The sequence below is a fragment of the Microcaecilia unicolor genome, chromosome 9 (assembly GCF_901765095.1).
Source record: "Microcaecilia unicolor chromosome 9, aMicUni1.1, whole genome shotgun sequence".
In the NCBI taxonomy this organism is placed as follows: Eukaryota; Metazoa; Chordata; class Amphibia; order Gymnophiona; family Siphonopidae; genus Microcaecilia; species Microcaecilia unicolor.
In genome coordinates, this window is record NC_044039.1 from 166,814,207 (window position 1) to 166,841,919 (window position 27,713).

Genomic DNA, 27,713 nt, shown 5'->3' on the forward strand with positions numbered 1-27,713 from the left:
TTAATACATTTCTTGATTAGCTTTCGAAAGTTGCCCTTCTTCCTCAGATCGGAAATAAGCACATGTGCTAGCTGACTTAACAAGGATCTGGGGTTCATAGCCCATTATAAACCATAAAGCTGTATGTCTCTGCTGATCACCCTCCCCTCACCTATCCACACCCATCCTGTTAGAATATCAATGATATGCTTTGATGTCCCCATGCATACTTCCTACCCACCCCCCTCCTCCCACCCTGTCAAACTGTCATAGTAATGCTTGAATGTTTTCACTTATATACACTGTCAGCTAGCACATTTGCTTATTTCCGATCTGACGAAGAAGGGCAACCTTCGAAAGCTAATCAAGAAATGTATTAAGTTATGTCCAATAAAAAAGGTATCATCTTATTTTCTTTTCCATGTTTTATTTTGTTTGATTTCTATTGATAAATGATCTGGAAATTGGAACGAGTGAGATGATTAAATTTTCAGATGATGACAACACTATTCAAAGTTGTCAAAACACATATGGATTGTAAAAAAAATTGCAGGAAGACCTTAGGAAACTGGAAGGTTGGGCATTCAAACAGTAGATGAAATTTACCCGTTTACTAAGCTGTGCTAGTGGCTGCTGTGCACTAATGCTGACACAGCCCATTCACTTTCAATGAGCTGTGTCAGCACTGTTGTGCGGCTTAGTAAACAGGGGGTTAATGTGGACAAATGTACCGTGATGCACACTGGGAACAATAAGCCGAATCATAGTTAACTGATGCTAGGGTCCACCTTAGGAGTCAGCACTCAAGAAAAAGATCTAGGTGTCATTGTAGACATTAAATCTACCCAAGATGCAAAATAAGACCAAGATTATAATATTGCCTCTGTAATGCTCTATGGTACAATCTCACCTTGAGTATTGTGTTCAATTCTGGCCACAGTATCTCAAAGATCTAGCAGAATTAGAAAAGGTTCAAAGAAGAGCAACCAAACTCAAAAAGGATGGAACTCCTACCATAAGAGGAAAGGCTAAAGAGATCAAGGTTCTTCAGCTTGGAAAAGAGACAGCTAAGAGGGGATATGATCAAGGTCTATAAAATCCTGAATGGTGCAGAATGGGTAAAAGTGAATCAATTTTTCACTCTTTCAAAAAGTACAAAGACCAGGGGACACAATGAAATTACATAGAGATACTTTTAAAACAAAATAGGAGGAAATATTTTTTCATTCAAAGAATAGTTAAGCTCTGGAACTCGTTGCCGGAGGATGTGGTAACAGCAGTTAGCCTATCTAGGTTTGAAAAGGTTTGGACAAGTTCCTGGATGAAAAGTCCATAGTCTGTTATTGAGATGGACATGAGGGAAGCCAGTTATACATCAAGTTGAGCAATTACATCCAGACTTTCATGATGCAATTAGGTACTTCAGCTACATCATTGAAGGCATAAAGTTATCCAACACTTGGGGGGGGAGGGGGGAAACGGGAAAATTAGGTTCTTACCTTGATAATTTTCTTTCCTTTAGTCACAGCAGATTAATCCATTACAAATGGGTTGTGTCCACCTACCAGCAGGGGGAGATAGAGAACACTGAAAACCATAGTGCCTCTAGGACGGCTAGCTCCACCTGCCTCTCAGTATTTGAAGCTTCTAAAGCAGAGTTAAACCGCAAAGTAGCATAACATGAACTTTCCTCACAGTGAACGAACGCCCCAAAACACGAGCAATAACACAAAGGAGGGACAAACTCAACCTCCTGTAATAGAACAGAAATCCTGAAGACTGTTTTCCAACTTCTCCCAATGAGGCAACATGTCTGCAGGAAAAACTGAACACAAAACAGAAATCAGGGAGGGATCATGGATTCATCTGCTGTGACTAGAGGAAAGAAAATTACCAAGGTAAGAACCTAATTTTCCCTTCCTTGTCATCAGCAGTAGATGAATCCATTATGAATGGGATGTATCAAAGCAATCCCTAGATAGGGTGGGAATAAGCCACACCACGCACAAGCACTTGTGCTCCAAAAAGCGTGTCCCTCCTGGCAGCCACATCCAGCCTGTAATGACGGGCAAAAGAGAGCTTAGAAGCCCAAGTAGCTGCACTACATATCTCTTGAAGACAGAGTGCTCCCGTCTCAGCCCAAGAGGAGGAAATCGCTCTTGTGGAATGTGCCTTAAAGGCGTCAGGCGGAGGCCGGCCAGATAGCAGATATGCAGAAAAAATGGCTTCCTTAAGCCAATGGGCTATAGTGGCTTTAGATGCTGGAGACCCTCTGCTAGGACCTGACAACAATACAAAAAGGTGATCAGAGGTCCTGAAAGCATTTGACATCTGCAGATACTGCAACAGAGCCCTGCGCACATCCAGAAGGTGCAACTGCTCAAAAGATTCCGGAAACTCCTCTCTAGTAAAGGAGGGCAGAAAAATAGGCTGGTTTAGGTGAAACGCTGAAACCACCTTAGACAGGAAGGAAGGCACAGTACATACCGTTACTCCGGACTCTGAGAATTGCAGAAATGGGTCTTGACAGGACAGCGCCTGAAGCTCAGACACCCATCCCGCCGATGTAATGGCCACCAAAAAGACTGTCTTTAGAGTCACATCCTTCTCCGAAGCTCGCCTCAGCGGCTCGAAGGGCAAACACTGAAGAGCCTTTAATACTAGCCCCATGTTCCAAGCTGAACAAGGTGCTCGTACGGGAGGACGGAGACGAAGCACCCCTCTAAGGGTAAGATATAAGAAAGGAATTGGAGATGCCGTTTGGAGGGAAACTACTTGGTGTAAAACTCCAGCCCTGTTTGAATCGTCTTTGGCTCCTGCTTCCTTGGCCGTTATACCAAACTGCGAATTGAAGGTCTCTGACTCTGATACCCTGGCCATTGTACCACATTCTTTAGCAAGCAGTGTCAGTGCCAAGGGGAGTAAAGTGGTGAGTAGTGACAATGTTGAGGCTTCTGAACTTGCTTGGAGATGTAAGCTAAAACAGAGAACCAACCTATCACTATTTCTGAGGAGAAAGGAGTGAATCAGCTGGCAAAATAAGCATCCTGTTCCTGAGAAGGCAGAGGGAGGAAGAGACAGAGGACATCCCTAGAATCCACAGAGAGACTTCACAGTGGTTTTCTCGTCTGGGAGTAAACCAACTCTGAAGAGGAGTCTCGTAAGGGAACATCCTCAAGGAATGAGTGACTATGTGCTTGCTGTTTTTGCACTGTACCTAGGATTTTTGGTCTTTTACATAGTAACATAGTACATGACGGCAGAAAAAGACCTGCACGGTCCATCCAGTCTGCCCAACAAGACAAACATATGTGTAAACCTTACCTTGATTTGTACCTGCCTTATTCAGGGCACAGACCGTACAAGTCTGCGCAGCAGTACTTCCCGCCTCCCAACCACCAGTCCCGCCTCCCATCACCGGCTCTGGCACAGACCGTATAAGTCTGCCCTCCACTATCCTCGCCTCCCAACCACCAACCCCTCTTCCCCCCACCTGCTCCGCCACCCAATTTCAGCTAAGCTTCTGAGGATCCATTCCTTCTGCACAGGATTCCTTTATGCATATCCCACACATGTTTTAATTCCGTTACCATTTTCATCTCCACCACCTCCCATGGGAGGGCATTCCAAGCATCCACCACCCTCTCCTTGAAAAAATACTTCCTGACATCTTTCCTGAGGCTGCCCCCCTTCAACCTCATTTCATGTCCTCTCGTTCTACTGCCTTCCCATCTCCAGAAAAGATTTGTTTGCGGATTAATACCTTTCAAACATTTGAACATCTGTATCATATCACCCCTGTTCCTCCTTTCCTCCAGGGTACACTACTACTTATCATTTCTAGAGCGCTACTAGAGTCTCTCCTCATATGTCTTGTAACGCAAATCCCATACCATCCTTGTAGCTTTTCTTTGCACCGCTTCAATTCTTTTTACATCCTTAGCAAGATACGGCCTCCAAAACTGAACACAATACTCCAGGTGGGGCCTCACCAATGACTTGTACAGGGGCATTAACACTTCCTTTCTTCTGCTGATCACACCTCTCTCTATACAACCTAGCAACCTTCTCACTACAGCCACCGCCTTGTCACACTGTTTCGTCGCCTTCAGATCCTCGGATACTATCACACCAAGATCCCTCTCCCCCTCAGTACCTATCAGACTCTCACCGCCTAACACATAAGTCTCTCTTGGGTTTCTACTCCCTAAGTGCATCACTTTGCATTTCTTCGCATTGAATTTTAATTGCCAAACCTTAGACCATTCTTCTAGCTTCCTCAGATCCTTTTTCATGCTTTCCACTCCCTCCCGGGTGTCCACTCTGTTGCAAATCTTAGTATCATCCGCAAATAGGCAAACTTTACCTTCTAACCCTACGGCAATGTCACTCACAAATATATTGAACAGAATCGGCCCCAGCACCGATCCCTGAGGCACTCCACTACTCACCTTTCCCTCCTCCGAGCGAACTCCATTTACCACCACCCTCTGTCCGTCAACCAGTTCCTAATCCAGTTCACCACTTTGGGACCTATCTTCAGCCCATCGAGTTTATTTAAGAGCCTCCTGTGGGGAACCGTGTCAAAAGCTTTGCTAAAATCTAAGTAGATTACGTCTATAGCGCACCGATGATTTAATTCTCCAGTTACCCAAAGAATTCAATGAGATTCGTTTGGCACGATTTCCCTCTGATAAAACCATGCTGTCTCGGATCTTGCAACTTATTGGCTTCCAGGAAATTCACTATCCTTTCCTTCAGCATGGCTTCCATTACTTTTCCAATAACCGAAGTGAGGCTTACCGGCCTGTAGTTTCCAGCGTCGTCTTCCCTATCACCACTTTTGTGAAGAGGGACCATATCCGCCGTTCTCCAATCCCTCGGAACCTCTCCCGTCTCCAAGGATTTATTAAACAAAGTTTAAGTAAATCTTTTCGTTCAGAACCCAAATTCTGGACTGGACTGAGTTACTGTGTATAGAGTGCGATTTTTATCCCAATGGTCTCCCAGTGATTACTGATCCCAACCTGGACCTACCAACAAGTTACATATATATATTTTATGTAAAATACCCTGCCTAAGAATGATCCAGACAGGAAGGGATTATGCATTCTTGACTTAAGACTTCCTTTATGCTATCTCCATCTCCCTCTCAGTTCCTATACATAATTTCAAAGCATGCATAACGCTCTGGGAGACATTGAAGATGACATGCATCCCATCCCTGAAAGCAGAAGCCATCCTAAAACCCTGTGTAATTTGCAATGAATGTTGCCAATAACTGAAAGCATCACTCATTATGTATAGGCACCATCCAAGCAAATGACTAAGCCTTAGGTCTAAATTAGCATCCATGAGACATGCTAATTTCTTTTTCCATGAGACAGATAACCAGTAGAAGTGGGTGGAAACAGCCCATGTCAATGAGATCAGCAAGAAAAATTGCTACATAAACAATTTGTTCCCAGTACTTTTATTTCTATTTAAAAAGAGTGTCGACTGGCCTTTTGTAAAGCTAAGTAAATATTTAACCACTTAGCTGTGGTGTTTTTTCAAATAGTTCTGCTCTGTGCTCCTGGTTGGTCTATAAGCCACCAAGATGAGGCAACAAATGATTAGATGTGGTGAAGCCAGAAAGGGACAGAGCAACTAGCACCAGAACTAATTCAGCAGTCCTGTTCTCCATGGTATTCAGAGCTTAGATCAGTCAACAGTGACTACCACTTTGAGACACATCTGGACTAACTTACTGTAACTGATTTTTTTTGAGGGGAAGTTTTTAAGGTATAGGGTATCTGACATTAGATCTGATCTACAAGTTATTTTTGTTATTTATCCAGTCCTTTCAACAATCCCCAAAATGAGTTGCAACCACACAGAGAGCAACAAAACAGTTACAAGCAACCCCTATCAGCAAGATGATGAAAAATACATCCAAGAACCAGCTCTAATCTCAATTTAGCTTATTAGGTGTTGGGTTTTTAAAAAATATTTTGTACCCTTGCATATTCACCGTGGAACAAAAAGACAAAGAGCAGACCTTGAAGGAAGAAAAAGCAGTCTTTATTAATGCTCCCAGGACACACACTCAAATGCCCGACATGGCCATGTTTCGCCTAGAATACAGGCTACGTCACATTTAGATAGATAAACAATCTTTATACAAACCATCAGATGTTAAATGAATAAAAGTTAATTAAGAAAGTCCATTAAGAACCAAACTATATCCACTAAAACCATGCACCAGCTTTACAATTTTACCTTCTAAGTTTTAAATTGTAAAGCTGGTGCATGGTTTTAGTGGATATAGTTTGATTCTTAATGGACTTTCTTAATTAACTTTTATTCATTTAACATCTAATGGTTTGTATAAAGAGTGTTTATCTATCTAAATGTGACCAACTGAAATTTTCACTGATTGTTTTTTATGTTATTTATTGTACTATTAAATGCCCCTGATGCAGCCTATATTCTAGGTGAAATATGGCCATGTCGGGCATTAGAGTGTCTCCTGAGCCTTCTTGCTTTCTTACCCATGCCTATTCATACTTTTTATTAATTTAAATGAACATCCAGCTATATTTCTGTAGTCTATTCCTATGTATACTGCCTGTGCACATCTGTGATATTAGTAAGAGTTATATAGGTTTAATCAATATTTACATCCTTCTTGGCCACAGAAGACAATGAGTCCATGTAAAAAGACAAGATAAGTTTTTTAAATTGGGTATTTTTAAACCTTTCCTGAAGCTTGAGGTGGATAGATGCCCCCTGATATTAGAGAAATTAGATCTGCCTAACCCACACTCCTGTCAAGTCTCCAACCCCTAGTGTGGTGAAATCATGGCATAGCAAACTGAGGTCTTTTGGGGCAATATCTTTTCTCTATATACTTTGCCTTCTTTCTTGAAGACTCAGCCACCACAAGAGTGGGGCAACTGTATTTTACTGAAACCTGGAAATTTCTGAACTTTGTACTTGAAATGAACTTCCTGGAAACAGATCGATTACTGATTTGATTTGCTACATCTGGAGCTATTCAGAAAAGTGGCCGTGGATAGGGGTCACCACTGGATTTTGGAACCTCTGCGCTTTAATAGTCCAAAGTCACAGAACAAGGATACTTCAGAAGAGAAGAACCTTCAGGAAATCTTGGGTAGGAGATGTCCTCATAAGGAGATTCATTCAGTACTGGAGGAGGAGGAAGGTTTGGAGGAAGTCCAAATTATCTGGATCTGGTAAGTATTAAAGGTCACTTTGATGTGGGAGCAGCATCAACTCCTTAAGGTTCAGAATCTGAAGAGTGTAGTTCATACCCTTCTGGGCAGAGAGGTCAGAGCTTTGTCTGGCTCCCGACATTATAAAGGACTCCTGAGAGGTTAAATAATTAAGTCACCAAAAAATTATTATAAGAAGGGAATGGAAGTGGGTTGATTCATACTTTTAGACAATCATGCAGGTGAAGGACTGAAAGCATCCTGTGGCTGAATAGGTGAGCAGGGCAATATTTGCACTACAGGTCATTATGCTTACTGTAAAATGAGCATGAATCTTATTCAACCATCTGCAGGTAAATGTTTGAAGAATACCAAACCTGAGCACTAAAAATGAACATCTACGTTGTGCATTGGGTGGAATTTCTTGTTCAACTATGGATTAGCTTCTTGATTTTTGCAGCTGGATAATCTCTCTGTGCAAAAGGTAATGGTGCTTCTCCAACACTTTACTTTACACGATACCTGTACATTTGTAAGAAAGAGAAGTGGCACAAAGGCAGGGATGGCCTGATGCTGTAAAATGGCAAGTGGACTTCCCACTGTGATAAAGGATATACTGGAAGCTGAGAATCTATTAGAATGCACAGAATCCATATCTGTGCAGAAGATTTGGTCTTTCCGAGCACACAGTCTGCTTCTGAGCTTATGGGGACATTCTCTAGCAATGCTTGCATTCTCCTTATTAGACTAAACAATTAATAAGGAAATTTGTTTTGTCATTTGACAAAATGGGGGTGGGGGGGGTGAGGGAACCATTGCATATGGGAAGGCCACACATGCTTAAAAACTTTACACTGGGCTATGGACCTCTGGGAGACCCGTTCCATCCGCATACTACACAATGGTCTCACCCTCTTGCTCATCGAATTATATCCTACCTATTGATAAAAAAAACAAGTAGTAATACTGCTTTTAGTCATAAGTTGCAGAAGTATATATACCTCTCCTAGAGGATTCCACATTGCAGTTAAAGGGAACAAATAACTTATCTCAATTTATATTCCATTAATCCTCCTTGTAGGAGGACCATAGCAATTTGCTTGCAAAGAACTACAGAAAAATGTGTTTTAAAGAAGTAAAATGGGAGACCACGTTCCAAATTTGGACAAAGCTTCTTTTCTGGCTTGCATGCACCTCTGGGGAAAATGAACATTTTGTACCAAGCTTCTTGGCAGTGATCAACTTTAATCTTCTGTACCTCAGTATACAAAACCTAAATCCAAGCAACAGCAGCAGCCCTATGTCACTGCATCCCCCTGCTTTTCAGTGTCTCTAGCTATCTGTCTTATAGATATTACATATGAAAGTTTATTTATTCAAGATGTCACTGTGCTCCACTTCCTCTCAGGCAAGAATCACATTTAAAATGACATTTTCAAGCACTAACTCAACAACTTGGGCAAGTGGGGAAGGAGCCAAGCCCCAATGAATTTGCTCAAATATCCCATATAAACTCAAGTATGGTATAAATGGAAAATAAAGAATGGTAGCTTTTCAAACTGTGTTTGGAGTCACAAAGGATGGTTCACAGTACAGGCTTAACAAGCCGCTTTTGTCAAGGCTCTAGACCCTTTCAGCTGGCTTTGAACCGCAGCACTTCAACTTAGACAAAGTTACTACTGTACTGGCATAAGACACTGCTGTGCCATAAGTAACAGCTATAGTCAATTAGCTATATTGAAACCAGCCTCAGTCCTCTGGACCCATCAGAAGACATTGATCACAGAAAAGGCTTGAACTATAATGAAGTAGCCCTACCAGATTATAATGCACTCTTTTATAAAATTACTTGGGAGCCTGTGGTACAATCAATCACTGCAAGCCAACAGCAAGGACATGCAGACAAATATGGCTCAAAAAAGGAAATGTCAATCGTGCACGTCATATGTGATGACAGCTGCAATAAACTCATCTTGCTATTCAATGAACCCTGACACCAAAGAAAAGATGCCATACAATAACCTAATATTAGAAAAACACACCAATTTGAAAAGCTAAGAGAAATATTTGCTAGTATTTATGACGGCTTTAACCCTTTAGGAAATAAGAGCTTTAATTTAAGAGTCTTCACGATTGTCAAATTTGTTCATCTTCACTACTACTATTAAAATTCATTAGGTAATAAATGCCAAACTGGTGGTCAAATTAGGATGCCTCAGAGCTAATATTTGGTGTACCATTACATCCTGCACGAAACCTTTGGACTTTTTCACAACCTGCTGTGTCTTATATATAAAACAAAAATTAGCCCTATAAAAATGCATGCATCCTATTCATTCCAGACTCACAAGGGCACTCACAGTCCAGGATTTCCTGGAACCTGTGCTGGAAGTAAGTTTAACCCTTCATCTTCTCCCTCCTACTCACCACAGACACCTTAACAGCAAAGTGATGGCATAAAATACTGCAGCTATTAGAGAACACATTAAGCAGTCTTATTTATAAGGATTTATTAAACCCCTTTCTGATGAAATTCATCCAAGGCAGCGTACTGCAAGAATAAGTTGAACATAGGCAATAGACAATTGCAGCAGTAAAAACGATCTCAAAGGTTGAGCGCCATTTGGCTTACAGCAATGAGTTGATGATAGAGCTGAAGCTTCTTGGAGACCTGTGAGTCAGAGTCCAGCCACTCATGCCCTGTCTAGACCCAAGGATTTGCTTCATTAATCACTGCATCACCATGCCATTCTGGCTTCCTGTGATCAGCAGGCATAATGCAGGAGTGTTCAGTTAGACTTAGGCTCTTCATTCATTCTATCATTTGGCACCTGAAAGCTGTTTGACTTTTTTGTTTTTTAAGTAGCAAAAGCAATAACGTGTGCTAAGCTTTGCACACACTTAGCTCAAGTTTTGCTTGAAATTGTGTGCAACTCTGGGCACCTCTGATGAGGTGGTTCTGTTCTACACAAAAAAAACAGGGATTTATGCACAAAACTATAATTACATATCCCCCAAGTGGTGAGTATATCCAAATACATATATCCAAATCTTAGGGCTTCTTTTACAAAGCTGCGCTAGGGATTCCCACGGGGCAAATGAGAGGAATTGAATGGGCTTCCTCATTTACAACACCGAGAATTGGCAGTGTAGCTTTGTAAGAAGCATAAACAGGAGGAAAAAGCCTCAGATTCCAAGAAAGCAATGCTTTTTAAGCAGCAATGGTGTTCTTGCTGTCACCCTGGTTCACAAGATCATCTACAGCAATGCCCCGGGATACATGATAGACCTCATAGACCTACCAACCAGAAACACAACAAAATCAACACAAACATACCTAAATCTCCACTACCCAAGCTGCAAAGGACTTAAATACAAATCAACCTATGCATCCAGCTTCTCTTATATAAGCACACAACTATGGAACACGCTTCCGACCACTGTGAAAACAACATACGACCACCTAATCTTACGGAAACGCCTAAAGACTTACCTGTTCAAAAAGGCATGCTCAAACAACTCAACCTAAATGCCTAAACCTGCAACACAACAATATAAATGTTCATATTGGACATAACCTACTCTTCCCCTTGACCCCCAATATGTCTATCAATTCTGATCATTAGTCTGTCATAACCTCACTTTGTATTTCTTCATGCCAGTATTGGCGACTGCCACTACTGCACGATGTAAGTCACATTGAGCCTGCAAATAGGTGGGAAAATGTGGGATACAAATGCAACCAATAAATAAATAAATAAATCATAGGCTGGGGGGAAAAAAAAAAAAACCTCCCATAATGCAAAAATCTAATTCAATGTTTTGTCAAAAACGTTTTAAAACGCACTTAACTTAAAAAGTGCTGACGTCTTCTACAAGTGTTCCACAGCAGACAGTGGCCAGCGTTTTGATTTGCTGCCAAAAAAATGAACAAAAAAAATAAAAACAATGAAAAGGGATCAGAGCACAGAAAGTTACCCAACAACTAGAAAAGGAAGGAAGAAAAATAGGCTGTCTAAGGAAACCATCCTGAATTTTTCTCGGACAAGAAATTTGTTCAGGGCCCTTAGGTCTAGGATGGGACGCATCCCCCCTGTTTTCTTTTGCACAAGGAAGTACCTGAAATAGAATCCCAGCCCTTCTTCCCCTGGTGGAACGGGTTCAACCGCTTGGGCCTGTAGAAGGGCAGAGAGTTCCTCTGCAAGTACCTGCTTGTGCTGGGAGCTCTAGGACTGAGCTCCCGGTGGGCAATTTGGAGGCTTGGCGTCCAGATTGAGGGTGTATCCTAACTGGACAATTTGAAGAATCCACCGGTCGGAGGTTATAAGAGGCCACCTTTGGTGAAAAAACAACCTCCCCCCAACCGGCAAGTCGTCCGGTATGGACACGTTTACTGAGGCTATGCTGAACTGGAACCAGTCAAAAGCCCGTCCCTTGCTTTTGCTGGGGAGTCGCAGTGGCCCTAGGCGCACACTGTTGACGAGAACGAGCGCACTGGGACTGAGCCTGGACAGGCTGCCGAGAAGCAGGAGTGTACCTACGCCTAGCATAGGAATAGGGAGCACTCCTCTTCCCTCCAAAAAACCTCCTAGATGAGGAGGTAGTAGCAGAAGAATCCATAGCATCATTGTGCTTCTTGAGCTGGTCAACTAGATCCTCTACCTTCTCACCAAAAAGGTTTTCCCCCTGCCAAGGAACATCCGCCATCCACTGCTGGACCAAATGATCCAGGTCAGAGACACGCAGCCATGAGAGTCTGCGAGTCACTATACCTTGGGCAGCGATCCTGGATGTAACATCAGAAGTGTTGAACGTACCCCTGGCCAGAAATCTGACACACCTTCTGCTGCCTGACCACCTGGCGAAAAGGCTCGGCCTGCTCCGGAGGGAGCGCATCAACCAAGCTAAACAGTTGCCTCACCGAGTTCCAAAAGTGGATACTCGTGAACAGCTGGTATGTCTGGATTTTGGCAGCGAGCATAGCGGCCCGATACGCCTTCTTCCCAAAAGAGTCCAAGGTTCTACATTCTCTGCCTGGGGGCGCCGAGGCATAGTCTCTAGTGCTCTTGGCTCTTTTGAGAGTGGAGTCCACCACTATGGAATTGTCAGGTAGCTGAGACCTCATCAATCCAGGTTTCCCGTGGATCTGATATTGGGATTCAGTTCTATTCAGGATCAGACAAAGGGAACAACCAATTTCGCATAAGGACTTCCTTCAGTACCGCATTGCCTTCAAAACCTGTGCATTGGTGCACAAAATCATCTATGGTGATGCCCCTTCCTACATGGACACTCTCATTAATCTGCCACTCAGGAATTCCCGTAGGTCGGCCCACTCATACCTCAACCTCCACTACCCTGCCCCTCATGGCCTCAAATATAAGACCACCTATGGCTCCTGTTTTCCTTACCTCAGCACTCAATTGTGGAACGGGTTGCCTCGAGAGGTCAAATTCACTTCTGATCACTCAACCTTCAAGAAGCGACTCAAGACCTTCCTCTTTGGCAGTGCATACGCTAAGAGCCCTACAGGTGCCGTGCCCTTTTAGCCCACGACTCCTTCCTTGCTGATTTATCTCCTCCCCTCTCTTCCTCTTCCTCCTTTGTTGTTTCTCTTCTCTCCTGTGACCTTGTCTACTGTACTTTGTACTATTATTGCTTATTATTATTGTACGCCACATTGAGCCTGCCTATGGGTGGGAATACTGTGGGATATAAATGTCATAAATAAAGCATTAGTTATAACGGGATCAATAATAAAATGATCTACTCCTTCACTCTACTTTACTTCAGATAAATACTTAGGGTGGGTTTGGATAAGGGGGTACAGATGAACTGGATGGGATCTTTAGTAACATAGTAAATGCTGGAGATAAACAGCTGCACGATCCATCCAGTCTGACCAACAAGATGTCCGAGTTGTATCTGGCACTCTGCACAGGTTCCACTTAATGATTAAACACTGGTCTACTTAATCTCTCTCTCCCTACCAATTCTGGGGAACAGATTGTAAAGTCTGCCTGGCATCATCTCTACTTACCAACTACTGGAATCGCTGTTGAAGTCCACTCCAGCCCTGATCTTGATCAGTCTTTGCCGTTTACAGAAACCAGACAGAAGTCTGCCAAGCATTGGTCTTACTTCAAAACCTCTGAAGCTGTCGTCAAAGCTCACTCCAGCTATGAGGTCACTTAAGTTTTGCTTTAATTGGATTCTCTCTCTTTTTTTTTTTTTTTTAAACATAGAGACCTCTGTTTATCCCATACATTCTAGAATTCTGTCACCATTTTTGTCTTCACAATCTCCCAGGGAGGGCATTCCAGGCATCCACCACCCTCTCTGTGAAAACGTATTTCCAGACGTTGATCTTAAGCCTCCCCACCTTTAGTTCTACTGCTTCCCCATCTCTGAAAAATACTGGCTTGCATGGGAAAATTAGGTTCTTACCGGGGTAATTTTCTGTCCTTTAGTCATAGCAGATGAAGCCATTATGTATGGGTTGTGTCCATCAACCAGCAGCGGGAGATAGAGAGCACTCAACTTTTCACAGTGCCTCATGGCCAGCCAGCTCCACTGCCTCTTCAGTATTTGAAGCTTCCAAAGCAGTATGGCAAACCGCAATGGGAATAACATGAACTTCCTCACAGCGAACGATGGCCCCTTAACAAGGGCATGAACTCAAAAGGAGGGAATGAGCACATCCTCCTGGAAGAAATAAACTCATCCTCCTTATTGTATAACTGGAGGGGATACACGCAACCTCCTGGAGGGAATAAACTCATCCTCCCAAAACATAAACTGGAGGGAATGGACTCATCCTATAAGTGAACAAGAATCCTGAAGACTGTTTTCCAACTTTCTCCCAAGGAAGAAACTTCAGGAAACAAGAACAGAACCTGAAACAGATTCACAGCATACAGACAATCATACAGGGAGGGCTCATGGCTTCATCTGCTATGACTAAAGGAAAGAAAATTACCAAGGTAAGAACCTAATTTTCCCTTCCTTGTCATCAAGCAGATGAAGCCATTACGTATGGGATGTAACAAAGCAATCCCTATATAGGGTGGGAACAGGTCACACCACGCGCTAGTACTTGTGCTCCAAAACGCGCATCCCTCCTAGCAGCCACATCCAGCCTGTAATGTCGGGCAAAAGAGAGCTTAGAAGCCCATGTTGCTGCACTGCATATCTCTTGATGAGAGAGTGCTCCAGTTTCAGCTCAAGAGGAAGAAATCGCTCTGATAGAATGCGTCTTAAAGGCTACAGGCAAAGACCGGCCGGCAAGCAGATAAGCTGAAAAGATAGTTTCTTTGAGCCAGCGGGCAATAGTGGCTTTAAACCCTGGAGACCCTCTGAGAGGACCTGATAGCAAAACAAAGATGATCATAGATCCTGAAAGAGATAGTAACTCGCAGATACTGCAGCAGAGTCCTGTGCACATCCAACAGGTGCAACTGCCCAAAAGATTCTGGAAACTCCTCCTTATCAAAAGGAGGGCAAGAAAATAGGCTGGTTTAGGTGAAACGCTGAAACCACCTTAGGCATGAAGGACCCCGGACTCTGAGAATTGCAGAAATGGGTCTCTACAGGACAGCGCCTGGAGCTCTGACACCCGTCTCGCCGAAGTAATGGCCACAAGAAAAACGGCCTTTAGTGTCAAACCTTTCTCCGATGCTCGCCGAAGCGGCTCAAAAGGAGAAGCCTGCAGAGCCTTCAAAACTAGCCCCAGGTTCCAAGCTGGACAGGGCGCTCGCACGGAAGGCCGGAGCCGAAGCACTCCACTAAGAAACCGTGCCACATCTGGATGAGCAGCTAAAGACACGCCTTCAACCTTACCATGAAGGGAGGCCAACGCTGTCACTTGCATCCGCAGGGAATTATAGGCCAAGCCTATTTGTACACCATCCTGCAAAAAGTCCAGAATCGGCGAGACAGGAGCCCGCATGGGTGTGATCGCTTTTGAAGCACACCAAGACTCAAACTGGTGCCAAATCCTGGCATAAGCCACGGAAGTGGAACGCTTGCGGGCCTGCAGGAGAGTGGAAATGACTGTGTTTGAATAGCCTTTGTCCCTCAATTGCGCCCTCTCAATCGCCATGCCATAAGACCAAAGCGGCAGGCGTCCTCCTTGGCTACCGGGCCCTGTGAAAACAGGTTCGGTACCAGAGGTAAAGGAAGGGGAGCCTCCACTAGCATCTGTCGGAGGTCCACATACCAAGGCCTTCTGGGCCAATCCAGGGCGATGAGGACCACTTCTCCTGAGTGCAGCCGAATCCGCAGGAGCACTCGCCCTATCAAGGGCCACGGAGGGAACACATATAGTAGGCCCGGAGGCAAGGGCTGAGTCAAGGCATCCAACCCTGCCGAGCGAGGATCTCTCTGTCTGCTGAATAAGCACGGGACTTTGGCATTTGAACTTGTCGCCATAAGATCCATCACGGGCTTGCCCCATTTGACACATATCTGCAGGAATACTTAGTCTGCTAGTTCCCATTCTGCTGGATTGATCTGATGCCTGCTTAGATAATCGGCTTGCACGTTGCTCTGACCTGCAATGTGAGCTGCCAACAGAAAATGAAGATGCAGCTCGGCCCAGTGGCAAATCTATTCAGCCTGCAAGGCCAGTGCTCTGCACTGAGTGCCGCCTTGTCGATTTATGTAGGCCACTGCTGTCGTGTTGTCAGACATCACTCTGACAGCCAATCCTTCCAGGGTCACTTGAAAGGCCAGAAGCGCCTGAAACACCGCTTTCAACTCCAGGTGGTTGATGGACCACTCCGACTCCTCGGGTGTCCATAGACCCTGGGCATGCTTCCCCTTGCCCCAGCTCTTCAGGCTGGCATCTGTCACTACTAGACACCAATCGGGGAGCGCCAGTGGCATTCCTCGCCGCAGCATGCTGTCTGAGAGCCACCACTCCATGCTGAGTTGGGCCGCAGGGAGCCAAGAAAGTCTGCATTGATAATCCTGAGAAACTGGAGACCATCTTTGAAGTAGGAAATACTGTAGAGGTCTCAGGTGCGCTCTCGCCCAGGGCACCACTTCCAATGTGGCTGTCATCGATTCCAGCAGCTGGACAACGTCCCAAGCTCGCGGGCGGGGCATCCTCAGGAGCAGACGGACCTGATTCTGAAGCTTGCACCGCCTTAGCTCGGGTAGGTATACATAGCCCGAGTCTGTGTCGAACCTGGCCCCCAAATATTCTAGAGATTGCAAGGAGCTCAGGTGACTTTTGGCCATATTGACGACCCAGCCTGGAGATTGAAGTACTGAGACAACTCTGGCTGTAGCTTGATAGCTCTGTTACAGAGTCTGCTCTGATGAGCCAGTCGTCTAGGTACGGGTAAACCCTGATACCTTCTCTCCTGAGCAAAGCAGCTACTACCACCATTACCTTTGAAAAGATTCGGGGAGCTGTGGCGAGGGCAAAAGGCAAGGCCCGGAACTGGAAATGTTTTCCCAACACCGCAAACCTCAGAAACTTCTGGTGCGGGGCCAAATTGGTATGTGCAAGTAAGCTTATTTCAGGTCTAGAGACGTGAGAAACTCTCCTGGCTGTACCGCAGCAATGACAGAGCGTAGGGTTTCCATGTGGAAATGCCGCACTCTCTGGGACTTGTTTAATTCTTTTACGTCCAGAATAGGGCGAAAAGACCCAACTTTTCGTGGCACCACAAAGTAGATGGAGTATCGGCCGTAGCCGTGTTCGGCGGGAGGTACCGGGGACACGGCCCCTAACTGAATCGGACCTTGCAAAGTCTCCTCTACCGCCGCCCGTTTGGCGGCAGAACCGCATCGGGACTCCACAAACACGTCTCTTACTGGGGCGCTGAATTCTATTCTGTAGCCATCTCTGATCAGGTCCAGAACCCACTGATCTGAGGAAATATTGGCCCACTCCATCTCCGGGCTGTTCCACTGCCTGTTGGAACCACGCCAGGCAGGCTCTAGCAGCATAACAACTGCATGCTGACGCCCGAACAGTAAGACCTGCAATTTCAAAGGACCGTTTAAGTGCTGCTTTCAGCCTACGGTCTTGTATATCCTTCAGGACAACTCCTCCTTCCACAGGGAGGGTAGTTCTCTTTGTCACCGCAGTGACTAGGGCATCTACTTTAGGCATTGCAAAGCGAGCCAAATGCTCCTCACACAGAGGGTATAATTGCCCCATAGCCCTGGAAACTTTCAAAGGTCCCTCGAGGTCAGCCCACTGAGCGGAAATAAGCTCTTGGATGGAGTCATGCAAAGGAAAGGCTCGAGCAGGCTTTTTGGTACTAGCCATCCTAGGATTCACAGAGGAGGCCATGCCACTGTCAGGCTCTTCAATAGAAAGGACCTGTAGGGCATCTGAAATAAGCGCTGGCAGCTCATCACGGTGGAAAATCCTCACCGCGGAGGGATCATCCAGATCCTGTGGTAATTCTAAACCTCACTCTGGCTCCTCAGACCACGAAGGCCTGCCAGAACTCTCCGAATCCTCACAGCCAGACCACGGGGGGGTTGGGGGGGGGGGGGGGAGGAGGTGCACCACAATCTGAAGGGGAATTAGCCCTTCTACGCTTTTCTTTATGCTAATTATCAGGGAAAATAGCCTCAGCGGGCAGTCCCAGGCCAGAATCCACCGGGGGGGGGGGGACAATAGAAGGGGCTTCAGATGACCCTTGAGGGAGAGCTCTTTTCAGCATGTATGCTTTATGCAATAACAACACAAAATCAGGGGAGAAACTCGCCCTGGGCACCCAGATCCCGTCCAGGGCTAGCCGCTCCCTGAATAGCCTCAATTCGAGGTCCCCCCCCCCCCCCCCGGACTCAGGGCTCTCCGTCTCTACGGAGGCCACGATATGCAGAGAATTCAAAATGGCGTCCGCTGCCAGCTCTGAGCGGGAAGAATCATCGCTCGCCATGCTCGGGCCAGCTCTTACACCTGTACAGCACGATTTACAGAGCCCCGCTGCTGATTTGCGCTTGCCACACCGGGAACAGCGCTTTACATTCTCTGCAGCCATTGCCGAAAACAGCGGGAAAATTCAAAATGGCGGTTTCGCGCCAAAAATGCCCCGATCGCGGGCCCACCCCGGAGGAGTTAGAAAACACTCTTACCTCACCGGACCGAGTATCACAGCTCCGGTCCCATAGAAGAATCAAAGGAAAACCTCTGTTCCATTTTTTTTTTTAATGCTGTGTAGGAAAGCAGAGGTAATAAGAACTCCGGAGGCTCAGATGAGTGGGAAAGGCAGGGAAAGGCAAACCAATGTGCCTGCATCCACTGAGTGGGAAAGGACAGGGAAAAGCAAGCTAATATGTCCACATCCACGGGGGCATGGGTAAGGCAGGGAAAGGGCTAACCTATGTGCCTTCAAAGTGAAGCTGCTATAGCCTCTAACACCCCGGCTAACAACTGGCAAGCCAGGAGCCACCCCCAGGCAGATTTTTGATGGAGCTCAAAGAAGCTGCAGCCACCCTGTTTGGGGAGATAGAGAAAACTGAAGAGGCAGTGGAGCTGGCTGGCCATGAGGCACTGTGAAAAGTTGAGTGCTATCTCCCCCTGCTGGCTGATGGACAAAACCCATACGTAATGGCTTCATCTGCTTGATGACAAGGAAATACCTTTTAACATATAAAACATCTTTATCATATCCTTCCCCCCCCCCCTCTATTCTTCCTTTCCTTTAGGGCAGGGGTTCTCAACCCAGTCTTTCAGGAAACCCACAATGTATATTATGCATGAGAAATTGGCATGCCCTATCTCCATGGTATGCAAAATTATCTCATGCATATATATTGTGTGTTTCCCAACAACCTCACTGGCTAGGTATGTTCTGAGGACTAGGTTGAGAACCCCTAATCTAGGGTATACATATTAAGGTTTTCAAGTCTCTTCGCATATGTTTTTTGGCACAATCCCCATATCATTTTTGTCACCTTCCTCTGAACCGCCTCATGTCTTTTGATGTCCTTAATGAGATATGGATGGCTTCCAAAACTAAACAATACTCCAAATAAAGCCTCACCAATGACTTGCACAGGGGCATTAAGACCTCCTTTCTTCTACTGGATATGCCTCTCTATGAAGTCTAGCATCCCTCTGGCTATGGTCACCACCTTGTCACATAGGCCCAAAACTAGGGGTCTCAGTTTATATTCAGATCTCCACTCGATGACTGGTGCTTTTGCCCTCCCCTCCTGATAACCAGCACTACTGCCTCCTTACCATCCACTGTTCTGTCTCTTCCCAGGTGTTCTGCTGTGGCCAGCTCTGCCCCAGCCCCCCCTACTGGAAACTACCACTGGCTCACTCCCTATTGTAAAAAGAACCCCCCCCCCCCCCCGGACCTCCTTTATAGCCCTGGTAGACCAGTGATGAGCCGGAGAAGGAGTCATCCTCCTTTGCTCCTGCCATGGTGTCCACACTTAAAATGGCTGCCACAAGTCTCCCACAGGAACCCACGGTAGCCATTTTCAGTACAAGACACTGCACGGGCAAGAGCACAGAAGGACAACTATGCTCACCACTGGAACACAAGGCCTATAAGGTAGGCCCGCGGGAAGGGCTTATTTTGGGTCCAGGAAGTGTGTGTGTGGGGGGGGGGGGGGAATGTCTCTTTATAATTGAGGGAGCAAGTGGGGAGTTTCCAGATTTTGGGGGGGGGGGGGGTGGAAGCCTCAGGAAAGGGAGGGAAGGAAGGAAGGAAGGAGAAAGGGTTACTTGAATAAAAACCATCGCTTTATATTTGAGTTAACATTTCCTTTCCCCCCCCACCACCACCTTTTTTAAGGGGAAAAATGTTCTCAGTTTATATTCAGATGGGTTTATATTAGATAATATATAGTAGTTCATGTTTTATACGTCTAAGATAGGCAGTATACCAATATAATATACTACCAGATCACATCTCAGGCTGCTATTTTGCCATTTTCTTTAGTTCAGTTGCATTTTTGCACATTTCAAGATATCATTGGGTCATTATTCTAAAGGAGATGAGCACAGTAATGCTTAAATCTTGCCAAATTACAGCAGGTTCTCTTATCCTGCTTTCCCTGTTTTCTGCTCACAAACAAAAAAAAAAACACTCACCCAAACAAACCACTATGAAAGGACTGCAATGCTCAATATTCACTCAATATTCAATCTCTAAAAGCTTAATATAATGTGTAAGGGGTGAACTATCACTACTAATACTAATCATTTCTATAGCGCTACTAGACGTACGCAGTGCTGTACACCTGAACATGAAGAGACAGTCCCTGCTCGACAGAGCTTACAATCTAATTGGGACAGACAAACAGGACAAACAAGAGAAGGGAATATTAAAGTGAGGATGATAAAATAAGGGTTCTGAACAAGTGAATAAGAGTTAGGAGTTAAAAGCAGCATCAAAAATGTGGGCTTTTAGCTTAGATTTAAAGACAGCCAGAGATGGAGCTTGACGTACCGGCTCAGGAAGTCTTTTCCAGGCATATGGTGCAGCAAGATAAAAAGAACAGAGTCTGGAGTTAGCAGTGGAGGAGAAAGGTGCAGATAAGAGATTTACCCAGTGAACGGAGTTCCCGGGGAGGAATGTAGGGAGAGATGAGAGTGGAGAGGTATACCCAGTGAACGGAGTTCCCGGGGAGGAATGTAGGGAGAGATGAGAGTGGAGAGGTACTGAGGAGCTGCAGAGTGAATGCACTTATAGGTCAATAAGAGGAGTTTGAACTGTATGCGGAAACGGATAGGAAGCCAGTGAAGTGACTTGAGGAGAGAGCTAATATGAGCATAACGACACTGGCGGAATATTAGTCGTGCAGCAGAATTTTGAACAGATTGAAGAGGAGAGAGATGGTTAAAGTGGGAGACCTGTGAGAAGCAAGTTGCAATAGTCTAAGCGAGAGGTGATAAGAGTGTGGATGAGGGCTCTGGTAGTGTGCTCAGAAAGGAAAGGGCAAATTTTGGTGATATAGAGAAACAAACAACAGGTTTTAGCAGTCTGCTGAATATGTGCAGAGAAGGAGAGGGAGGAGTCAAAGATGACCCCAAGGTTATGAACTGATGAGACAGGAAGGATGAGAGTGTTATCCACAGAGATAGAGAATGGGGGAGGAGGAGAGGTTGGTTTAGGAGAAAAGATAAGAAGCTCAGTCTTGGTAGAGAAGAGATTTGAAACACTGGAGGACAGAGTAGAAGGGTCAATAGCCTGAAGATTCCTAAATGTATTGGTTAAGATTGGGCGGAATTGGGGAGGAGGGTGTTTAAGTGTGAAAGTTATCAGATGATGGTCAGAGAGGGGAAGACTTGAGGCACAGAAACTGGAGAGTGAGCAGTTTGAGAAGAGGATAAGATCAAGACAGTGGCCATTCTGGTGAGTGGGGGCAGTGGAGCACAATTGAAGATTGAAAGAGGATGTTAAAGCAAGAAACTGAGAAGCATAAGAGTCAGAGGGATCATTAGCATGAATGTTAAAATCCCGAAGAATGAGGGAAGGAGATGAAAGTTCAAGAAAGAAGGAAAGCCAGGCATCAAAGTCAGTGAGAAAGGAAGAACGGGACTTATCAGGGGGTCGATAAATGACTGCTACTCGGAGAGGCAGAGGCCCAAATAGGTGGATGGAGTGGACTTCGAAGGAAGAAAAACAGTGAGACTGAGGTGGAAGAAGAGGTTGAAATCTACAAGAGGGTGAAAAGTAGTAGCCCGACACCACCTCCACGGCCAACCGGGTGAGGAGTATGGGAGAAAAGAACCTCCATGGCATAGGGCCGCGAATGAAGAGTCTTCAGGGTAAAGCCAAGTTTCAGTTAGGGCAAGCAGATGGAGAGTATGAGAGTTAAAGAGGTCATGCATGTAGGAAAATTTGTTACAGACAGAGCAGGCATTCCACAGAGCGCAAGAGAAAGGCAGGGAAGAAGGGGGGAGGAGAGGAACAGAAATTAAACTGGAGATATCACGGTGTGACCTGCACAAATAGGATGAGAGCTGATGTGGAGGACCAGGATTGGGATTAATGTCCCCAGCGGAAAGCAGGAGAAGGAGCAAGAGAGTACGGAGAACGGTAGGAGAGGTATGACAACAGTGACGAAGGCAAGATGTACTCAGATGGAAAGGAGATGGATGAATGGAAGGAAGGAAATGTTGATGGTTGAGAGCTGAGAAAAAGGAAGAGGAAAAAAGAGATAGTGAGATGATGAATACAGAGGGTGGACAATGTTTCTGCAGTGTACAGTGGTTTCAGATGGATAAATAGATTAGGAAGGGACAGTACCAAGAAGAAAAAGTGTACTAGAGACATAAGTAGTAATTGGGAGAAAATAAATGTAAAGAGAAAATGCCCTGCGCACCATTAGGTGCACGGCACCTAGAGCGGAGGCCCTGAGTGGATCGGAGTCAGTGGTGTGCTGGAGCCGGCTCGCAAGTCCGAGCAGAATTTAACAACCGGGCTCTTGCGAGCCGGCTCTCCCTCCCTCCTCCCTCCAGATCCGGTCCCTCACCGACCCTGCCAGCGCTGACTCTCCCCCGCTGCCAGTTCACGCAGGGCCGGTCCGCCACTTATCTGCCCGCCCTGGCGCCCTCTTCTCCCCCCAAGGATCCTTTTTCTTTTATTTTAAATTTACCGGCTCAGAGTCCGACCGCATGGGTATCAGCGTCACTGGAAGCGCTCCCAAGTCCCGATGTCGTCTCAAGCAGAAGCTTCCTTATTCATTCATTCTCAGTGTCCCGCCCTCGAGGAAAGGCTCACCAGGGGTTAGGCCCTTGGAGTCACCCCGGAGAAGGCTGTAAGGATATGCAGATGAGCTGCAAGTCCTCCACAGCACCTGAGAGCTGGGCACCTCTCAGCCGAGATAAGGCTTACCAGGGGTTAGGCCGAAGCCAGCATTCCTCCCCCTGAGGGTCGCCTGATCTACATGATTCAGAACAGAAAGTTCTGAATCATGTAGAATTAATATACTTCTAATACACAGGATAAAAAGGACAGCAGCAAATTCATTCACACAACTGCAGACTTTTGGAAAAGACTATAAAGCTACATCTAAAACTAAAGTTGCAACTATTTCTATAAATCAGTGGCCATATTATACAATAGCTCATGCAGCACCAAACAGCTGAACATTTCCTCCCACATGACAAATGAGTGAGCCAAAAGTAAACTAGATAATTTCTGAATACAAAAATAGATTTACTATGACAGCATGAAACTAGCAACCCACAGTCAGGAAGACAGCACTCCAGAGCTCATTTCCTTCTGAGATCTAGCTGTCTTCAGCTAAGGAAATTAATATAACTCACCTCCTCTACTCATCAAAATCTACTACTACTCTCATTAGAAATGTTGCTAGCCACTGACAGAGTTAAGCTAATTGTAAAATCCGACCCCCCCCCCAAAAAAAAAAAAATTAAATGAATATAGAGGGAGGGGAAATGGGTGTCCATAGGGACTACACAGAATGTATGCTGTATAGATTACAAAGTCAACCTTAATATTCATGCTTTGGGAGGAGAGGCAGTTCATATTTAAAATGTGTCCATCGACGTGGCTTCCAAAAAACACATCACCATTTCACACAGAGCTTTTATCTGATGAGAAACATTACGTTGCCACTCTAGACCAATATGAAACAGATGAAAGATTCATACATTTTCAGCATCTTCTCCAGGGTCACTCCACCCACCTCTCAGAAATAGAAAATGAATTTTTGGGGGACTCCCAACTAAACACATGCTTCATTTCTAGCACCTTGGTATGGACATTCAAGTGCCCTTAATGCACAGGGTGTCCTTCGATACTTACTGAAAATTTTACAGATGTCAAAGACTGCTTTGAAAACTCTATCCGAGAAGTTCACTTTCACCTTTACATACTTCATGTTAGGGAGTTGCAGGCGGAGTAGTTTATGCTGTGGTGTGAACTGGAGCTTTGCATCGGCCTGTATCCCATATTTGTCCAGGGTCCAGTGAGTTTTCAGAAGCCAGGTTCTCTTCTTTTCCCACCACAGTGCGTGATCGGACCAATCCTTTTTTAGATCTAAAACCAAACCAAACAGAATTGCATTCACTACAGAATTAAGATTATACATAACTAAAATGTAAGCAGTTCAGATCTACTAGATACACACAAATCATTACTTCTCTCACAGATGAATTCATGCTTCCATGTATGCGCCATTTTTAAAAGCTGGCCACTATGCAATACCATTACAAAATACAGTACAGTATGTGACAAGTGTACCTTCAAAATCAAACCTAACCCTCATACACTGAAAAGAAATACCATGGATCAGACAGGTCTGCACTGCTATGTCAGGGCTGACAGCAATTTAAGTCTTGCCTCATTTAGAAGATCATATTTTAAAGCTGGATCATCTGAAACATGCAGTACTATTAAACCAGATCTCTTCTAATAATTAACAAATAGAAATGTATCAGAGAAACTAATCTCATTTCGGTGAACAAAAACAGAAATGCTGGGATTTCTCTTCATTTCATAGATGTATTTTTTTTTTTCAGATTCAGGCCCAGATGCACAAAGCTTACCCTGCTATTAACATTTGCTTTAGATTGGTTCTAGCCAGTCTAAACCAAATGTTTATGTAGCTACTAATGCATAATGGGGTTTTCTGTGGCTCCAACATGTGCTGTTAGCAGCCACCGCGAAACCCCATGCAAATGTATTACAATGAGCTCATTCGTAGTCTAATGTGTATTCAGGGAGATGCACAGCTCCAGGAGTAGCTGAAATTTATGTTTCAACATTTTTACTGACAAACCAATACAGAAATAAAGTTTTCACAAATGAATCTACAAAAGCAACTGTCATCTGTGTTGATTATCATAATCTAACATTGTTTTCTTTTCATCCTCCTCCCCCACCCCCTCCCCTCTTCTTTCCAGTGATATCATCTGATAGTTTGAGTCTTCACCCTTCCTTCCCCTACCCCTCCCCCTCCCTCCCCTATCCCCCTCCTGGCTTGTGTTCTGATAGACCGGGGAGATCTCCCCCCCCCCCCCCCCCAAAATGTATGTATGTTCAGGGCTATCCTTAACCTTTAAGTTAGGGTGTCGCATTATGCCAATTGAGAAGTAAACTGCGTCCTCTAGGGCTTAATGCCTCCAAATAAGGGTCCCATATCTGTTTAAAATGCACATCTCTCTTCGGGGAGCCCCTTGCCTCCTGTGCTTCTCATGTTGCTAAAAGATGTACCTGATTTCTCCAATGCCAGTTGAAATTTAATGAGCAAATTTTACAGCTGCTGTGGAGCTGTCAGAGGAGAGAAGCACAAACAGGCAGCTGCAAAGGTTGCCTGTTTCTGCTTCCTACCTCTTGGTGTCCCCCCACCCCTTTCCAAAATTTTTTTTAAACTCTGGTGGTCCAATGGATTTTTTTTTTTTTAATTACTCTGGTGATCCAATCAACTGGACCCCTTCTACTGCACAACCCCCTCCCAATCCCACCTGTACCACTCCCTGTACCTTTACAACAAGGTGGATGCAGGAGGGTAGGAGCAATAGCTCCTGCCTCAGGCCTCCCCGGAATAAAATTGTGACGCCCAAGCCCTGCTCAGTGCATTCTGGGATGCACTGGGAAGGGCTAAACACCATATAAGGAAGCCCCGCCATTTTGTTCTGGGTAGGTCCGAGGCAGGAGCTGATGCTCCTGCCTCCACCTTGTTGTAAAGGTACAGGGAGGGATGTGCGTGCACACGTGGGAGAAGGGGTCCAGTCACTAGACCACCAGGGAAATGTGTTTTTAAGGTTTTGTTTTATTTTGGGGGGGCGGCACGGTCTACTGGAACACCAGGGAAATTAAAAAAATTAAAAAAAAATTTTAAGTGTGGGGTTGGGGAAGGCCCAGTGCATCAGAGCTGTCAAATGCATGCTAATGAGCTTGCTTGTATTAAAATGAGCTCATCAGCTATTCCGTGCGACGCACAGAAAATCGGTGCATGGAAAACTCCTGCCCTAGCAGCTAAACAAACGACGGCTCTGGAGCCGTCGTTGTGGTTCCTGTATTAACTTTGTCAGTGCTCTTGTGGGCATGTGCCATGAACACTCAAAAGTAAAACAGGATGCATATAATTTGGATGTTAGTTTTGAGCATTGGTCGGCAATTCTGACTCAGTGTTCAGCTGGTGTTTTTCCGGCACTGTTCTCTGACGCTGGAGTTTTGTGCATCAGTCCCTTAGTCCACACAAAATATACTTTAGTCAGAACCTGCATCAAGACCCATAAACAGTACTACTAGTAATCATTCCTATAGGGCTACTAGATGTATGTAGTGCAATACACAAAACACGCATAAGATTGTAAGCTCTGTTGAGCAGGGACTATCTATTCAAGGCAAACAGGACAAATAAGGGATCAGGCAGTTATTTATTGCGAGAAGGATTAAAAACAGACATGGGTACTGAACACAAACAGAGGTTAAGAGTTAAAAAAGCAGCCTCAAAAGGTGGTTTTTAGCCTACATTTGAATACTGCCACAGGAGCCTGACTACCAACTCAGAAGTTTATGCCAGGCATATGGTGCAGCAAGATAGGAACAGAGTCTGGAGTTGGCAGTGGAAGAGATGAGTACTGATAAGAGACTTACCTGATGAACAGGGTTCTAGGGGAGGGAGGGAGATTGATGAGCAGCTGGTGAACGAATGTACTTTCAAGTCAGTAAAAGGAGTTTGAACTTTATCCAGAAATGGAGAGGAAGCCAATGAAGTGAACGGTTATGTGGGTGAAGAAACACCACTGGAAGACAAGTCTTGTGAGAAGCAAGTTGAAGTAATATAAGTGTGAGGTGATATTTTGGTAGTGTGTTCAAAAAGGAAAATTCTTGGTTATAGAGAAAAACATCCAACAGACTGCTAAAATCTGATATGTGCAGAGAAAGAGAGAGTAGTCAAAGACGAATCCAAGGTTATGAGCTGAGACAGGGAGGATGAGGCTGAAACGGTAGTTAAGCAGTACTACCTGTGACTGGACAGGGGAATCTAACCACTTCGGGATATAGAGACAACTCATGTAGGCTCCAATCATGTCTGAACATATATTCGGGCAGCAGTTTGAGAAGCCACAGACGTGGTTTAAGCAGGGGCGTAGCCAGACCTCACGGTAGGAGGGGGCACATCTTAGTCTGCCACCCAGCCACTCCCACTCACCTCATCACTCCCCCTGAAAAAAAGCAAAAACTTTGCTGGCGGGGTTCCTAACCCCCGCCAACTGAAGCCTTCTTCAGTGCCTGTCTCCGGCGCAGCCACATTCACTGCCCTGCTCTCTCTTCTTGCTAACGTCCTATGCACGCTCCTTTACGTGAAACTGAGCATGCTCAGTTTCATTTAAAGGAACGTGCAGGATGTCAGGAGGAAGAAAGAACAGGGCAGGGAAAGCAGCGCACCGGAGACCGGCACTAAAGAAGGCTTTGGCTGGCAGGAGTTGGAGATCCCCACCAGCAAAACCAGGGGCCCGGACAAAATTTGGGGGGCCCAGGCCCCTGTGGCCCCACCTAGCTACGCCACTGGGTTTAAGTTACTATGGGTTTGAAAAACAATTTTGTT

At 45.2% G+C, this 27,713-nt stretch overlaps 1 protein-coding gene across 1 annotated transcript in view; it reads right to left on the reverse strand.

Annotated features, from left to right (window-relative positions):
* LOC115477091 (fermitin family homolog 2-like) overlaps window positions 1–27,713 on the reverse strand; it is a 162,002-nt gene that overhangs the window by 51,042 nt on the left and 83,247 nt on the right. The window contains exon 3 of the mRNA XM_030213708.1: window positions 23,960–24,193. Within this exon, the coding sequence (XP_030069568.1) occupies window positions 23,960–24,193 (234 nt within the window). The remainder of the gene's footprint in view (window positions 1–23,959; window positions 24,194–27,713) is intronic.